This window comes from Thunnus maccoyii, chromosome 7 (assembly GCF_910596095.1).
Source record: "Thunnus maccoyii chromosome 7, fThuMac1.1, whole genome shotgun sequence".
Taxonomy (NCBI): Eukaryota; Metazoa; Chordata; class Actinopteri; order Scombriformes; family Scombridae; genus Thunnus; species Thunnus maccoyii.
In genome coordinates this window covers 34,260,780-34,279,690 of record NC_056539.1, presented here as the reverse complement: position 1 = coordinate 34,279,690, position 18,911 = coordinate 34,260,780, and the positions used below count along the sequence as shown (strand labels likewise).

The 18,911-nt window shown below is 42.8% G+C and overlaps 1 protein-coding gene across 2 annotated transcripts in view; it reads right to left on the bottom strand.

Annotated features, from left to right (window-relative positions):
• wdr18 (WD repeat domain 18) overlaps positions 1 to 18,911 on the bottom strand; it is a 34,305-nt gene that overhangs the window by 15,157 nt on the left and 237 nt on the right. For both annotated transcript variants that reach the window (XM_042416294.1, XM_042416293.1), the window contains exons 1-7: positions 18,821 to 18,911; positions 16,443 to 16,553; positions 14,782 to 14,915; positions 12,889 to 13,030; positions 7,342 to 7,485; positions 3,891 to 3,955; positions 1,018 to 1,142 (exon numbers count right to left, since the gene is read on the bottom strand). The exon at positions 18,821 to 18,911 is cut by the window's right edge. In XM_042416294.1, the coding sequence (XP_042272228.1) occupies positions 1,018 to 1,142; positions 3,891 to 3,955; positions 7,342 to 7,485; positions 12,889 to 13,030; positions 14,782 to 14,915; positions 16,443 to 16,553; positions 18,821 to 18,911 (812 nt within the window). The remainder of the gene's footprint in view (positions 1 to 1,017; positions 1,143 to 3,890; positions 3,956 to 7,341; positions 7,486 to 12,888; positions 13,031 to 14,781; positions 14,916 to 16,442; positions 16,554 to 18,820) is intronic.

The window sequence follows — 18,911 nt, the reverse complement described above, 5'->3', positions numbered from 1 at the left end:
AGATCTATACAAACAACAGCAGCCCGACAAGAGATTAAAACAATCAATACAAACACAAAAAAACATGATCAAACCTGTTAACCAGTTGTGGTTACTGAGAGGATAAACATCAACCAAGGGATCAATGAACTGATGAATTGATTGGAATTTGTGATTGATTTCTTTTAAGCTTCTGAAAAACCACCTGAGCAGGTAACAAAGAGGACAACACTCGACATCTGACAGACTCTGGTGACCAATCAGAGCAGAGAGACAGTTTTATTGTTTTTATTGTTTTCTGGTGTTGAAGTTGAACATCAACAGAGTCATAACTTTTATTAGACATGACCAGCAGGACCAGAAAGACTTGGCGCCATGTTGAGGTGCCTTTGAGCAAAGCAGACCCATCATCATGATTGTTACTGACCAATTTTGTTGATTAGAAAATGTTTTGAAGACAGAAAAACCAGATCAGAGCTGAAATCTTCCAGGAGGGTCAAGAACTGGACCGCTGGACCGTTGTGGTCCACCAAAGAAAATCTTGGTTGACTGAAATCGTACCTACTCTTCAACCAATCGATTGGTCGATGGGGAAAAAAAGTGACATTCATCTAATATAATAAACAAGCCAAGTTAGCCCTCTGAGCTAATATTTGCTAACTACGCTAGTGATGTAGCATAGTTAGCACGCTACATCGTTGGTGGGTGATATCTAGTGTTAGAAACATTTTTGCCAACACTAGATATCAAACAAAAGCCAGAGACTGTATCGCATTAAGTTGCTGTGAGCTGTGAACTCTCCACTTCTGAGCAGAAGGCAGAAGATAATGTTATCTCGGAGTCTGACAAGCCCGAGTTGCTCTTGCCTCGCTAAACTTTTGGGAGTTGGAAGCCCTGGACATGGCGCTCGGGTGGGTCCTAGCACAACACCAGAGATTGTCCAACCAATGAGAATTTGGTTGTACAGGAGCATATGGACCAATCAATCGACCGGAAGACTATGGCCCTACTGATGTCAAGGCGAGGGGTGGAGCTTACCTTTGTGGGAAAGGCAGCGGATGCTCTGTTTGCTTTGGATGTCCCAAAGTCGAACCGTCTCATCGTGGGAACCCGAGAGGAGGAGAGTCCCATCCATCGACACCGACAGGCAGGTCACCAGGTTCCTGAGGGGACCAGACAGTTCAGAACATCTACAGCCTCATCAGTAAACAGACACCAGGTTCCTGAGGGGACCCTGACCCTGAGGGGACCATTTCTAATTTCAGAAGTACAAATTGAGATGTTTTATATGTAAATGTCCAACAGTTGACACACCCGGAAGTTCACACGTTACCGAAAATTTAGAGTCAAAACTCTCACAAGTCTAATACATTTATATCACAGATATTTATTGAAATGTGGTTATACATATAAAGCCCCAGAGGCAGCGCTGTTGTACTGTCCAGGAAAAACATGAAGCTTCACTTAACATTCAGATAAACTAATGTGGCAGCTACAGTTATTATATTTCATCAGTGAGACCAACATTTATCTTCCAAAAGCCTCTTGCTTTTCATTTCGGCGCCCATGTTAACAGGTTAGAGCAGCCATATAGAGATTTGGGGTCTTGCCTATTTTTTCCGCATGATGTACGTGATTCTCAGCAAAAACAGACAGGGAAAATGATCTGTTGACAGTCATATTGACATAGAGTATACGTCAAAATATGTCACAGACATGAAGTGTCACCACTGTGATCAGCCTGAGTGCTGCAGCCAGGGCAGGAAGCCTCTCCGGCGGGGAACTCCGGCACGGAGAGTCGGTGACACACGGAGCTTCTTTTCTCGACTCCTGCTTGTTTTCTGTGATATTAGTTCAAACCGGAGCTCCTGCCTGTTGTTTCACCTGCTTCCAGACGGAGATTTGGTGTTATTACTTTCCTTATTTGTTGTCAGTTTCCCTCCTGACAGTTTGGAGGTTTGTTTGTCGGTGTGTGTTTGGCGCATTTGGGGTACTTGGTGTTGTCTGGAGGGATTTTCTTCACTTGCAGTGGTGACAGCGGGGGTTTAACTGGCGGAATAATCAGTATAATCAATTAAAAAAAAACCCCGTCCCCGTGTGAGGAGCTTATGTGTCTGACACAGAAGTATCCCCAACCAGACCCGTCAGAAAGAAAGCCACATTCACCTCACATATTATTTATTTATTTTTAACAATTAAGCCCACGCTTCGTAACCTTTTACTGTCTAAACTAAATATAAATGAAATTTATAATGGAACGATATGAAACATTCTATGATTTATGGCCATTATCAAAAGGTTTCAGTGTCAACGCAACTGTTTTATTATCATCTCCACTGTTTATCAATGACCTTGCATGTTGATGAATATATGAAACATAACTAGTAGATAAGATAAATGGTCTGCAACCAAAGGTTAACTGCATTAATTAATGAATTAATTAATTTGAAAACATCTTACAGTCTCCTGCCTGTATGAGAATAACAAAATGAGGGGAGGAGGACTGCTCCGCTGTGTTATTAACGTCATATCTCCAGCAGTAGAGAGCAGCCTCTCTGCTCCGCTGTGTTATTAACATCATGTCTCCAGTAGTAGAGAGCAGCCTCTCTGCTCCGCTGTGTTATTAACATCATGTCTCCAGCAGTAGAGAGCAGCCTCTCTGCTCCGCTGTGTTATTAACATCATGTCTCCAGCAGTAGAGAGCAGCCTCTCTGCTCAGCTGTTATTAACATCATGTCTCCAGCAGTAGAGAGCAGCCTCTCTGCTCCGCTGTGTTATTAACATCATGTCTCCAGTAGTAGAGAGCAGCCTCTCTGCTCCGCTGTGTTATTAACATCATGTCTCCAGCAGTGGAGAGCAGCCTCTATGCTCTGCTGTGTTATTAACATCATGTCTCCAGCAGTGGAGAGCAGCCTCTATGCTCTGCTGTGTTATTAACATCATGTCTCCAGCAGTAGAGAGCAGCCTCTCTGCTCCGCTGTTATTAACATCATGTCTCCAGCAGTGGAGAGCAGCCTCTCTGCTCCGCTGTGTTATTAATGTCATGTCTCCAGCAGTGGAGAGCAGCCTCTTTGCTTGTCCAAAAAGCTGAGCGGCCGCAGGGTTTCTGAGATGAAACAGACTGAACACTGTGTTATTTTCCTCTTGTTTTCTTTTCTCTTTTCTTCTTCTCAACTCAGAGTCAGTTTAGGTTGTTTAATGCTGCAGTGTGTGTTAATCAGCTGCTCTCGTTTGTTGCTGCTGATCGCTGCTCTGCTCTGTTAACGTCAGTCTCTGAGTGACTCGCAAAGGTACTTATTTACTCATTTAAAAAAAAAAAAAAAGCTTACAACCGATGTCTTTTTTGCATATGAATTACAAGATAGCTGAAGATAACTGTAGCGTGTGCTGTAGACGGTCTGGTGGCTGCGCTGCCATCGCAACATCATCTACATCATATGCCTGGACATCAATAATAGGAACTGATAAGCTCGGAGGCATACGATTCTGATGGATCTGACAATTAGGAACCAGTTCTTAATTCTCAGCCCTAGTCCACACAGTCAGCTCCCAAAGCATGCTGGGTAAAACAGCCAGAGCAAGAACACTTTGGGTCATTTGGTCTGTGCTTGGCTAGTTGTCCGGCTGTGACTGATGACGGGAACAGGAACACAAGAACAGATCGAGGAAGGCCTGAAGTTTCTTTTGTTCTCGTTCGTTCAGATTTTTGAAACAACAGAACATGAATCTTTGTTCTAAATGTTTCCTGCTGAAAGCGAGATGAATAAAGTTCTTTATATTTTACATCTGTGATGTTTCCTGGAAGTAAAAACGACCTTTTACCTACAAGGTTACTTCAGAGCAGTGACACCTGAGTTAAACATTCAGCAGATCTTTATTTAAAACAAACACCTGGTCTGGCCTCAACTCACCTGTGTCCTTTGAACACTTGGTTTCCATCGTTGTCAGACTGGAAGGATTTGTCCCGGCTGAGACTCTGCAGATGAAACACAAACAGTTCAAACAGTTAATCTTCATTGATGGCAGCAGAGTGACACAAACAGCAGTTTGGCCTCATTAGCTTCCAGCTCAGGTACGCCGCTGCTCTCTTCTTCTTCTTCTATTTCTGTAACTTAGAGCCTGCTTCCTGTTTTCTGGCTCTGTGCCGTCTCTGAATGCTTTGATCGATTCCTTTAATTACATCAATTTAAGATTAAGTTGCATTGGACGAGTCTGAAACCAACAAACATCTTGGCAGCGTCTCCTGATTGCTGACCAACAATCACAGAGGACACAGTCCTCCGTCCTGCTGCTCATCACATCCTCTCCGTCCACATCTCTCAGCGAGGACGAGACTATTGCTGGGCGATAAAACAATAACAATAATTATCTTGATATAATTGTCCTCAATAGAAATATAACGAATGTTTGAAAAATATTGGATATGATTAAACTGAGGCTGGCTAACTGCTGCTACCCGCTGTGGAGCCTCGCCTCCATCACACCATCAAACTACATTTATTACATGTACAGAAATGAGACAAAACGCTTACTGCAGCACATCACCTGGGCAGGTGATTTCTGTAGCGATGTGCTGTGGCTGCTTTCATTTGTATGATCTAGTTGTAATTTAAATGCTCATGTTATGTAATTAACTTTGAACCATCTTACATGTTCGCTGTATCACACTGCACTTAATTTCTCTATTAAGATTTTTTTGTCGAGGAAAAAAGACTGAAAAGGGATTTTACTTCATCTTCCTCATACATATTTTGATGTTGAAAATGTTTTGAATGTTCTACATCAGATTTGTGAAAGAGTCACATTGTCATGTTCCGACCATTAGGAATAGTTTAAAACCGTTAACTGTCCGGTTTCTTCAACTTTCACTCCGGAGCAAAAATGAGCCTTTAAACTGGAAAGAAATAATGATTTGACTGTGGAGGTGTTCAGCTTTTTTCTTAAAGATGGAGAGGGACTCAACCACAGAGGAGAAGAGCCTGGTGCCTTTCGCTGGCAGAGTGTAGTGAGCGGGAGGGAGCGTAGACCTAAATGAAGGAGTTCAGGTAGGCGGGAGCTGTTTTAGTTGCTGTTTCGTAAGCGAGTGTCAGGGTTTTGAATTCGATGCTGGCAGCAACTGGGAGCCGGTGGAGGGAGATGAACAGCGGGGTGACGTGTGCTGTTTTGGGCTGGTTGAAGACCAGACGAGCTGCTGCGTTCTGGATCATCTGCAGAGGTTTGAACGTACATCTGCCAGTGAGGAGCTGCGTGATATTATGAGAACCTGTACCAGGAGTTGTGCTGCATGTCGAGATCCGTGCTGAGACCGTGAGGTCTTCTGGGTATCATCAACATGGCAATGGTGCAGAGATGTAACAAGGGTATATTAGGTGGGATTTACACTAGCCTTGTGTTTAATTTATTATCTACAGTAGATAAATGTTAAAGTTTTGATGTAAACTATGTAAGTCAAAACTTCAGCTTTCATCAGGGGGGCCAAATATTTTTGCTGGAGGGCCAGATTTGGCCCACGGGCCACTATTTGCCTACCACTGCCCTACATCATCATCTAAACATATGACCTTAAATCAGTTATGTCACATACACATCTATAAGAGTCCTCAGTCTGATCTATGTTAGTAGTATGTTGGTTGTGGCTCGTAGTGATGAACCTACAGAGAATTATCAGTGACTCTGCAGCTTTATAGTGAGTTTCAGCTCATTGTTTATCTGTCCAGCTGTAACTTTACTGTTTTGGTTCACTCTCAGCGCTCTCATAGCGTCGTTTTGGGCCGCAGCAGGCGGCTGTTTTCAGAGAAGAAGCTGTAAAAAAGCCGCTGTACACTTCCTGCTCAGCACCAAACAGACAGTTAGACCAGTCAGCTGTGAGCTGAGCAGCTTTAAACGTCATCACACACTGAAGACAGAATTGGTTTGTTTTCTCAGTTTAAGTAATATTTGTTGTATGAAGAGCTCCAGTTCAGAGTACAGAGCAGCTTTAAACATCCTCAGAGACTGAAGACAGTATCATGAGGTCGGGGGGAGGACGGGGGTGTTTATGGGAAACGAGCTCACTCGTTTGTTCAGAGGATTAACTCGGTGAAGCACAGAGCTTTAAAATGCAAATCTGCTGTGAAAAAGAAACAACAGCATGTTGAGTCGGTGGAAGAAGAAAAGATGGAGAGACGGTGAATGAATAAAGAGTCGGATCATCACAAACGCATCGTCATTCCTCATCCACATCATTACACCCGACAGCTTCCTCTTGACATTTACTACTATCTTCTGTTTTACTTACAGAACAGACAGGATCGTCTCTGATCAATGAACTCATCACACTCCAAACAGTTGAGATACAGATATTAACACACAACTGACTTCATTCTGCTGGAATAACGTCAATCTGATCAGACTGAAGAGTCTACAGAGGATGGAGGATGAATACGTAGGACGGAGGATGAAGGTGGGAAGAAAGGACGCCGGCTGTAGGAGACAGGATGTCATTATATATATATATATATATAGGAGATAGAAGGTAGGATGAAGGGTGTTTGAGACAGGAGGACATAGTGATGTAGGATGGTAGGACAGTAGGATATAGTGATGAAGGATGGTAGGACAGTAGGATATAGTGATGTAGGATGGTAGGACAGTAGGATATAGTGATGTAGGATGGTAGGACAGTAGGATATAGTGATGTAGGATGGTAGGACAGTAGGATATAGTGATGTAGGATGGTAGGACAGTAGGACATAGTGATGTAGGATGGTAGGACTGTAGGATATAGTGATGTAGGATGGCAGGACAGTAGGATATAGTGATGAAGGATGGTAGAACAGTAGGATATAGTGATGAAGGATGGTAGGACAGTAGGATATAGTGATGAAGGATGGTAGGACAGTAGGATATAGTGATGAAGGATGGTAGGACAGTAGGATATAGTGATGTAGGATGGTAGGACTGTAGGATATAGTGATGTAGGATGGTAGGACAGTAGGATATAGTGATGTAGGATGGTAGGACTGTAGGATATAGTGATGTAGGATGGTAGGACAGTAATATATAGTGATGTAGGATATAGTGATGTAGGATGGTAGGACAGTAGGATATAGTGATGAAGGATGGTAGGACTGTAGGATATAGTGATGTAGGATGGTAGGACAGTAATATATAGTGATGTAGGATATAGTGATGTAGGATGGTAGAACAGTAGGATATAGTGATGAAGGATGGTAGGACAGTAGGATATAGTGATGTAGGATGGTAGGACAGTAGGATATAGTGGTGTAGGATGGTAGGACAGTAGGATATAGTGATGAAGGATGGTAGGACAGTGGGGCAGTAGGATGTGAGGGTGTTGTGATAAATGCTGTAAAGACTCACCTGGCTGCACAGAGACACCTGGAAAATGTTGCCGTCACTGCCGCCACAGAACAGGAAGTACTCGCAGGGGTCAAAGGTCACGGACATGATCTCCACATCAAAGAGGACAGACAGGAGCATCTCACCTGAGGACAGCTCCCACAGCTGGACACAGAGACAGCAGAGTCAGATGAAAACATGGCTGCCAAATTTAACTGTCCTCCTCCAGAACATATCATAACATGAAACTTATCATATCAAAGAACATATAACACAGAACACATCATATATCAGAGAACATGTATAGAACATGGAACATGTTTATCTGTGTGTTACATTGTGTTTTTATATGTTGTGTCAGGGAGCTCTTACAGCCACTGTTGTCTGCATGTAAATAAAGTTTATTCAAAGAGAGAGAGGGAGGTACAGTCCTGATGACTGGATGTGATGTGTTTTTGCTGCCAGCTGACCTTTGACCCCTGCCCCCCCCTTCAGCTCAGTGAATACAGCTGGCTCTGCAGAACACAGACTGTGTTTCTGTTCCAGACTCCACTTAAAAATCTGCTAATTTGAAGTGCGAGCAGCTGCGACGCCTCGGCTCGCGTTCAACACCGTCCCGACCATCCGTTATGTGATGTCACAGCGAGCTGACGTGTCATTACCGAGACTCCGCCTCCTGTGATTTATGTCAGAGGGGATTTTACCAAAATTAAAAAAGGATCTGAGGACGGTGAGAGGAGACGCTCCCTGGAAGATATTAATCAGTGATCAGCGGTGATCAATGACATCACATTTACACCATCTGATTGGTTAAAACTGATCCTGCTGAACAAACTAAACATTTATATACAGTATATATACACACTAATATACACTACAGTCTATATATTACACTAACTCATATCTATACTACATGTGCCCCTTCATATACACTCTATATGTTACATATATAATTATAATTTATATAATATTAATATAAGTTTATATAATATATATCAACTGGTCCAAAAAAGAAAAAAAAAGCAAAGATGAAAATGAAGGTTTGTTCTGTCAAACAAAAGCCTCGACATGCAGGAAGCAGTCGTACCGACAGATTCCTTCTTTACGAGTTATTTAACATTTACGATGTTCATCATTTTTCTCGTACTTAGAATTTTCTCTGACGTACAAACAAACTTTTCGAGTTGAGAGCTGTCGAACGTGTCATGAACAGATCGTCTCTGGATTTACAGTTATAATCCGCTAATCTTAATGAATATGGAGTTTATATATACGGTGCCAAAATAACTAAAATTAAATATATAACTAAAATAAACAATGCAAAATTTATATTCTGTTTACCATCTTTTCATCATCATGGCTGCCAATTTATATAAAAGGTTTTTAGATTTTATGATGTTTATGGACATATTTTGGCGCAGCAACCTTTAGATGCCAGATGTTTGTGTCGGTAGTAAACAGCAGCCAGATGTTCGTGTCGTAGTAAACAGCAGCCAGATGTTCGTGTCGGTAGTAAACAGCAGCCAGATGTTCGTGTCGGTAGTAAACAGCAGCCAGATGTTTGTGTCGGTAGTAAACAGCAGCCAGATGTTTGTGTCGGTAGTAAACAGCAGCCAGATGTTCGTGTCGGTAGTAAACAGCAGCCAGATGTTCGTGTCGGTAGTAAACAGCAGCCAGATGTTCGTGTCGGTAATAAACAGCAGCCAGATGTTCGTGTCGGTAGTAAACAGCAGCCAGATGTTTGTGTCGTAGTAAACAGCAGCCAGATGTTCCTGGCTGCCTTATATGGACATTTTAGGGGCGTGGATTATGCTAATGATCACATCTCAGGAACATTCACCTCCTCATGAACAGGTAGCGTTCATCAGGCTGAAACGAGGGATTTAGGAAGTTCAGGCAGTTAAAGGGAAACCATCATTTCCCATCGTTTTGTGTCTAAGTGACTGATGGGGACAGTTTTTGAAATCGGTCCAGCATCGAGTGAGAGCGCTGCAGCCAGAAGCCGTGAGACAGGCTGCAATGTCAACGTCCGTCCACTAACGGTGGTTTGGCCACTGACAGGCTCAGATTATTATTATAAGTGTCTGATAACATTCTGGAAAGAACCACACGGAGAAATCAAGGAGAAGTCTCTGAAATCCCAGCAGAGTTGAGTTGTTGTTGAAATCAGTTGAATATGGAGCCATGACGGAGTCAGACAGAGGAGGTTGTTGTGTCCGAGTACAGAAAGCACAGCTAGAAGTCATGGTTGAATATTTAGCTGATAATAATAATAATAATAATAATATTCTCAAGGACACTTCTCCTTGAGCGAGACTTGGTGAGACACGATAACAAACATTATTCATTTACATTTATTCCTCCATCATGTTGCCAGACACTTCTAATAACAATCTCAGCCTGTCAGTGGCAAAAACACTTTCAGTGGACATTTAAAGTTTCAGTGGAGTTTAAATTTCATTTCTTTGTGTGATCTGAGAATCAGCTGATTATTGTTTTTCATTTTGTTTCTGTGCGATCTGTCGTTGTTGTTGTTCTCATCAGCTTTATGGTCTCCATAACTCCCTGTTCTCAATAACGACACGTTGGCAGTAACGTTGTGCTCTGGATGACGCTGCGTTATCTGTAACATCACACTCATATTCTCATTGACGTCTCAATAACTTTACATCGTTGATAACATCACGTTCTCCATCAGGGAAGTGAAAAGCTTTGCTGTCACATTCCTGGTGACGTGCTGCTGTGAATCAGAGGAATCTGAATCTGCTGTGAGATCAGCAGCTTCATCGTCTCCAGCGGATCAAAACTCTGCAGCTTCCAGAAACATCGTTCAGGCGAAGTGAGAAGTGAATAAAGTCAAAGAGGTGAAAGTCTGAGCTGTAGAAACCATGAATCATTCTTTATCTTCGAGGAGACGTCAGTGACCGACATCCTCACCTGCCGCACCTTTCTGATCATCATGACGACCATCAGAGTATCTCCGCCGCCACCCAGCAGCTCCGTAACGACCTCATCCATCACACCTGAGCGGACACGAGGTCGGCCATGACGGTTCTAACGCTCGGTAACACGAGATATCAAGAGTCACGTTCAACGCTCGTTAATGTGGATCATCACTAACGAGTCCCAGCAGGAAGTTCAGTCTGCTTCATTTCAAACCGGACGACGATGTTCCACACAAAAACTCCAACTGAAGGATTTAATCAGCTTCCTTTAACTATCCAACTAAATTATTCTAAATAGAAAATACAGATAAACTAATAACAGTAACAATAACAAGCTGAAAAACTGAAGGTTCAAATATTCAAGATCTTTTAAAATCCCTAAATGGAAATAATTTTAATGGTTAAAAACATCAAACTAAAGCATGTCGCCTGATGAAACATAAAAACAAACTGATTTAAAGGACAAGTTCACATTTTGAAGTGTCTTAAACCAACAGACCTGTTCATACTGACCAGTAGAAGATCCTTCATAATGACCTTACAATGGAAGTGATGGAGGACAAACACAGTCCTCCTTCTGTGCAAAACTGTATTTAAAAGTTGATCTGAAGCTAATATGAAGCTTCAGACGTTAAGTCTTCCAGCTGTTCCTTTTCTGCAAAGCATTGTGGGTCTGTAAACAGCGCTGAAGCCGCCGTGACCTGAATCCAAACTCAACAACATGAATGATTCTATTTATAGAACAAAGTGATATTATGAGTTTTACAAAAAAGCGTTCTGAGCGTTCGTTTGGCCGGTCGGCGTCCGTCCCAGCGAGGCGACGCACCAATCAAAGACTGAAGAGACACGAGCGTCCACCAATTACACTCAGAGCCTCTGGGAGGAATTATCAGCACTGGGCTTAATTCACTTCCTGTTCACTAACGCTGCAATAACACAAAGACGTCATGTTTCATGTCTCTGATCTGTTTCCATTTCTCTTTTATCCTCAGTTCAGTTTGATTCTCTGACACTCGGCTGGTCGTTAAGACAGGAAACAGCTGACGATCAGCCGACATAAAGAAACAACAAACCAGACCTCATTAAGAAAACGTCACATTGAAAGAAACGAGCGGCTCGTTAGTGTCTCGGAAGACTTTTGTATCTGAAACTCTGACAGCAGAAACGAGCTGCTCTCCAACAACGAGGCGTCACTCTGCACAAAATCACTGTGACCGTTTCTAAAACTAAAATACAACAACACATAAACTCAAACTGTAATTAACGCTGCATTCACGTCACGTGGGACATCAGCAGCTTCCAGATGTTTAATAGTGCTGGATGAATCCATTAAATATCAACTTTATAACTCTTTGGACCATTTATGATGCTGCTGCTGTGAGTTTGATTGTTTTTCCTCTCTGGGATCAATAAAGTCATCTGCGAGACAGTGGACTCGTGAAACACTGACAGCTTTACAATGAATATTTGGTTGTTGACAATCAGATAAAAGTTTTCTCGCCTCAGATTATCAGCAGAATATTTCAGTGTTATCTCCACCAAACACACATGTTTGTTTGTAAACAGGAAACGCTGATGAAATAGATAGAAAGAGTCAGTGTGAGGTCACTTTTCATCTGAAGGAACTTTCAGCTGCTGTGTGTTAAAAACTACCAGTAACCACACGGAACAGACGTTATATACCAGTAACCACACGGAACAGAGGTCATATACCAGTAACCACATGGAACAGGTGTTATATACCAGTAACCACATGGAACAGGTGTTATATACCAGTAACCACATGGAACAGGTGTTATATACCAGTAACCACATGGAACAGGTGTTATATACCAGTAACCACACGGAACAGACGTTATATACCAGTAACCACACGGAACAGGCGTTATATACCAGTAACCACACGGAACAGGCGTTATATACCAGTAACCACACAGAACAGACATTATATACCAGTAACCACACGGAACAGACGTTATATACCAGTAACCACACGGAACAGGCGTTATATACCAGTAACCACATGGAACAGGCGTTATATACCAGTAACCACACGGAACAGACGGTATATACCAGTAACCACACGGAACAGGCGTTATATACCAGTAACCACACGGAACAGGCGTTATATACCAGTAACCACACAGAACAGGTGTTATATACCAGTAACCACACGGAACAGGCGTTATATACCAGTAACCACACGGAACAGACATTATATACCAGTAACCACACAGAACAGACGTTATATACCAGTAACCACACGGAACAGACATTATATACCAGTAACCACACAGAACAGACGTTATATACCAGTAACCACACAGAACAGGCGTTATATACCAGTAACCACACAGAACAGACGTTATATACCAGTAACCACACAGAACAGGTGTTATATACCAGTAACCACACAGAACAGGCGTTATATACCAGTAACCACATGGAACAGACATTATATACCAGTAACCACACGGAACAGACATTATATACCAGTAACCACACGGAACAGGTGTTATATACCAGTAACCACACGGAACAGGCGTTATATACCAGTAACCACACAGAACAGACGTTATATACCAGTAACCACACGGAACAGGTGTTATATACTCAGTCTTACCTTGACAGTTTGGTCTAAGGAGGCGGTGGCGACTCTGGCCTGAGCTCCCATCAGGCCACAGTGCAGGTCTGTGATTGGTAGAGAATGACGGGACAGGATGTGACGTGGCTCAGGGGTGTGGTTTAAATCCAGCTGGATCACACTGCAACACACACAAAACAATGAGAGTCAGTCAAAATGTCCTCAGACTGGTTCCCATCAGAGTGACTGTGTTTCAGCTCAGGTTCAAATACAGTGAAGTCGACTAAACTCCTGTTTGAACTGACGTGTATCAACCATCCAGTGTGATCGACTCTTCAGCTGTCAGCAGCCAATCAGGAGAGACGCGCTAGTGACAGATGTTTTAGTGACAGATGTTTTAGTGACAGATGTTTTAGTGACAGATGTTTTACTGACAGATGTTTTACTGAGATGTTTTAGTGACAGATGTTTTAGTGACAGATGTTTTACTGACAGTAGATCAGCTCAGATGTGAGGAAGAGGTCAGATGAAGATGAAAGAGCTTCCAGCAGCAGAAACATGTTTTATTTCTGACTGCAGGTTTCACAAACATCCATCTGAAAGAAAAACTCAGAAAACATGTTTAACATTCAGCTCAGGTTTCCCATCATCCTTTGTTGCACGCTGACATCATAACATCAGAAAGCTGAGTGTGACGCTGGATGTCTGTCTTTGTGAGGACCAGCCTCTGATGGAGAGAACTGTTTGAGGGTTCAGACGGTTTCAGTTACCTTCAGGGGGTCAAAGGTCAGATCTACAGATGATCAGGTGATCACTGTCACTGTCAGTGACTTTTTCCTGATTGTCAGAACAAGGCAGGATTCAGCCAATCAGCTTCCTCCTCCTCGACACGACAGCAGCAGCTCAGAGGAGCAGCTGGTCTGGGTTCAGCCTCTGGTTCTGGTGCCACACTGCTGCTGCCGTTTGTTTTACATGTTAACAATAAAACTGGTTCTGATCTGAAGATTTTCTTCTTTATAGTCATGATTTGAAAAATAATCAGCTGATCAACAGAAAACTTAAAGAGATCAGACAGAAAGATCCTGAATGCACCTTTAACTGTGAGCTTCTGTTTCCACTGTGGACGTAAAAACTCTTCACTCTTCATGCAGCAACTGTTGTAAACAAGCTGCTCAGCTGTTTACCTGTGAACTGTCAGTGTTAGAGCTCCACCTGCTGGACTCTCAGTGTCAAACATCCAGAGTGTAAAAGTCTCTTTAACTGGTCGACTAAAATATGTTTTAAAATCAGTTGCTGCTCAGAAATACAGTCAGAATGAACAGATCCTCCTGCACACAGCAGCGTCGTTGCTGAATCCAGCAGCAGCTCAGCTCAGCTCCCTCTGGTGATTAAACATCAACACAACGTCAGAGCCAGCAGTGAATCACCAAACAGCTGCACAGACCAGTTCATCAGATCATGTTGACCAGCTGATCGTCTGGCGGGCTGCTAGCAGCTGATCACCCCGCCAGCGGCTCCCAAAACATCGGAGCAGATTTCCAAACTGGTTATTTGTATAAACCGAATGATACTGGGAATCTAAATGTTTCTCACCTGAAAACACATTAAAACTTCATAAAGTGACATATTAATAGTCCTAGTCAACAATTACAAGAGCGTGAGCCTCAAAATCTCCCAGAAATGCATTCTGGGATACTTGGCTGTCTGAAGTCCACACAGGTCAGCTCCCAAAGCATTCTGGGTAAAACAGCCGGAGCAAGAACACTTGGCTGGATGTGGACTCTGAATGAGAACAGTAGTCGTGCTGTGACTGATGACGAGAACAAGAACACAAGAACAGACAAGAACACAGATTCCAGTCTGACTGGACCAGGACCTAGACCAGGGCCTAGACCAGGACCAGGACCAGGACCTAGACCAGGAGTGTCCTACCTGCACAGACTCCACACCAGAGCCAGGTTGTCTTTTCCTCCAGACACAAAATGGCTGCTGTCATCTGTGAACTTCAGACAGGTGACGTCCTGATAGTGACGACTGAGGACAGACAGCAGCTTACCTGTGGACACCTGACCAATCAGAGAACAGAGAGAGAGAGACATCAGATACACCTGACCAATCAGAGAACAGAGAGAGAGAGACATCAGATACACCGGACCAATCAGAGAACAGAGAGAGAGACACATCAGATACACCCGACCAATCAGAGAACAGACAGATGAATGAATGAATGAATGAATGAATGAATGGTCCTCTTCACACTTGGCATTATCATGTGTCTTAAATAACCACTTGTGATTGGATCTTCCTGCTCTATATGCAAATAACCACCTACATGATTTCCGTTTGCAAAGATCAAACTCGTGGTTGTTTTTAACCGGCGGGAGATCAAATCATTCAGGATCTAATATTAATGATGTTTTATCTTCTTCTAAACATCCAGTCGATCAGCTGTTTAATCCTCCTGATGTTGAGCAGCGCAGCAGAAACTGTAATTATCAGCTTGACAGGAAACGACCCACAAACAGAATTAAACATTTAACTTATGAAATATTCTTATTAGACAGACGAGCGAAAAACAAGTTATTTTCTGGTTTTGGTTTAATTTCTATTACAAATGTCAATTTGATGAGAAAAACAGGTCAAACCAGTCGGAGGAAGACGGGACGTTTTTTTAATTCACATGAAAAACAGAAAAATATAATAATGAATTTATTTATCCTGCTATCAAACAAGTTGAAGGTAGTTGGGCCACCTCCCAATGTGGCCCAGACCACCTCCTAATGTGGCCCAGACCACCTCCCAACGTGGCCCAGACCACCTCCCAACGTGGCCCAGACCACCTCCCAATGTGGCCCAGACCACCTCCCAATGTGGTCTGAGTGGTCAGATCTCAATGCGTCTGGGGTGCGTTCACACCTGGACTTTAGAGTTGTCCACTTGTGATCAGATCAGCAGAGACGGATGTTAATAGCAGGTGTGAACAGGACCAATGAAAGCTGCTTTTGTTCCAGATGTTTTTACTGTTTGTTCTTCGCAGCTGAAATACAGTCTGAGCTGATCATGTGATCAGCTGATCAGCTGATCAGGTGATCAAGTGATCAGGTGTGAAGTGTTTTTACTACATTTCAACACTAATCGGAGTATTTCAGGAAAGTTTCATTAATATTGTGACGTTTTAACCAAAGTAAAGTCTGTTCACAGCAACATGAAGCTGATTTATGATATTTGATGTTTAATAGTTTGATCAACTTCCTGTTGTGAACAGAGAAAACAAACATGTTCACCGCTGTAATCAATCAATCAGAAGAAAATGTTCAGTTCATTTTAATTCACAGAATATTAAATATTGATAATTTGATATTAATGAATATATAATCATATTTCGGGGTTTTAGACTGTTGATCAGATAAAACAACAAAAAATGAACATAAAGGAGAAATAGCTTCATATTTATTGATCAGGGATGAAAGTTTATTGGTTATAAATGATCAGAGAAGATAAAAACCATGCGACCTGTTTCTGATGTGTTTTATATGTTATGTGACGTTCAGAAAAACATCTGAACCACAGAAGAAGAAGCAGCAGCAGCTCACCTCCCACAGGTAAACAGCCTCGGCGACGCCTGCAGCCAGGAAGAGACCGTCAGGTGAGGCGGTCAGACAGGTGACCACACCTGGACACACGATCTTCTGCTGCAGCTGATCCTGGACACCAAACAGGAAGTCACATTTAATTCATTCATTTCCTGTTGACTTTTTCTCTCTTTTTACATTCAATAAAAACTAAATAAAAAACAGAAGGAAAGAATACATGACGGGATACAGATTAATAATAACATTAGTCCATACTTTTATATGTTTTAAATTGTTGTTGTTTTTATTTAGCAGCCTGAGTTATAACAGAAAGTTTAGTTTTCTATTGGTCTGTTTCATTTTACGTATACTGAATTTGCCAAAAAATTATTAAAAAAAATTATATATTACAAAACAACACACACACACACACACACACACACACACACACACACACACACACGCAGCAGTGACAGAGACTGTGTCACAGACCAGCTGCATAAAAACAGACTTAAGTCTTTGACTTAAATCTAACTTTAGTCCGATTTGTTTTAGACACTTAAAGCTTCTATATGTAAGAGTCAGAAACTCTTTCTCACTAGTGACACCGGTGGCCGTTAAGTGAACTGCAGTCAACATCCTGTTGCTTTCGCTAGCAGTGGCGTGAGACTACAGCAGGTCTTTTTCTTCACTTACACTTCTCATAATAACATCAAAGATCTCTAACGTTGTGTTTTTCACGGTACTTCAGCCTCCCAGTCAGTCAGGTATCCAGTAGGATATTGGATTTTTTGCTGATATCCGATATGCCGATATTTCCAACTCATTGTGGCCGATATCGATATATGCACATATTATTACCAGCTGGCTGAGGAGACTATTATACATGCAAGCATAGATTGTACTAATTATGATCAAGAAAGACAATATATGAAGGAAGAACTGAGGAAGACTGGAGTTCAGGAGCTCAGCATTAAAACTTTAATGAACCTGCCAAGTGGGAGCAGCAGTAGAGTTTCCACTGAGTTTATTAGACAGACAGGATTAATGTGCAGGATTTCATCTCTGGTCCACACTCCGGACCAGAAGGTGGCGCTAATGCACCTGATACGCTGGTTGACAACCGCCGTTATAAACCAAAAAGAAGAAGATGAAGTTTTTTTATTTTTCAAACAGAGTGATACATCCTGTCAGCCGAAGGATTTCTTATCTGTGCAGCCGAACATCGCATCACCTTGATGGACTGTTTCACCCTGACGGTCCCGGTGTTTCCTCCGCAGGCTGCACTTCACTCAGCTGCCCGTCAGACCTGCTGCTTCCTGCTTTAACCTGAATAACAAACCGGGGCTCGGTGCTCCGGTTGGATCCACATGGACAGCCGAGGCTAACGTTAGCTGGGAGGCTAGCGGAGCGTTAGCCGCAGCATGACCGGAGGGAAGCACAGCCAGCTAGCCTCCTAGCTAACGTTAGCCCCGGCTCTCTATGTGGAACAGCGAGCCCCGGTTTGTTTCAGGTTAAAGTGGGAAGAAGCAGCTGAGTGAAGTGCAGCCTGCGGAGGAAACACCGGGACCGTCAGGGTGACACAGTCCATCGAGGGAAGCACAGTCAGGCGGCGGAGCAGATGGCGACATATCGGCCTCTCATGATCGGCAGCATTCGCCGATGCTGATATTTTATTTTAGAGCTTTTATTGGCCGATACCGATAACGTGCCGATAATATCGTGCATCCCTAGTATCCAGCTCTTATAAAACATCCATGGACTGACTAAGCATGTCACACATGGCCTGTTGCATTATGGGTGAAATAAGACACAGAAGAGGAAATATGGAGGATGCGACAGCGACACTTAGTGGCGGAACATCGACACGTTTTACACCTGCTGAAAAACTGAAACAGCAGCCTGCTGGTCGACGTTAATATTACTATCTGTAAAGACATTTAGCTCTTTTCCCGGTAAACTATATGTTTGTTATTGTTTGTTGTTTCATATGATGTCATATCACTGAACTGTCTTTACAGCAACACCTTCATGTCTAATGATTGCTTGCGGAAGACTGTCGGTCTGTCTTCATCACTGCGTCCTCAGACAGCTGGACTCACTGATATAAATCAGCTCCTCTCTTGTCTTCTTTTGGTGCAAATATCAGTAAACGTGTGTTTTGTCTCCTAATTGACGTTTTATCAGACTGTTGCCATAGCAACACCGCTCTCTCCTCAGGTTTAGCAGAGGAGAGGAAGCTAACTTTCCTTCCTCAAATTCAGGCAATTCAGTTAATAAATCTGCAACAGCCAGGTTTAATTAAACTAGTCTAAACTGATAATCTGAGACCAGACTCAGACCAGGACTAGTCTGGAACTGGAACTGGCTCCAGGTGTGTTGAAAGTGTTCACCGGTACCTTCCTCTGGATCTCCCACACGTTGATGAAGTTCTTGCCGAGCTGGGCGGACAGCATGTACTCCCCGTTGAGGACGCAGAGTGTCCGGGCG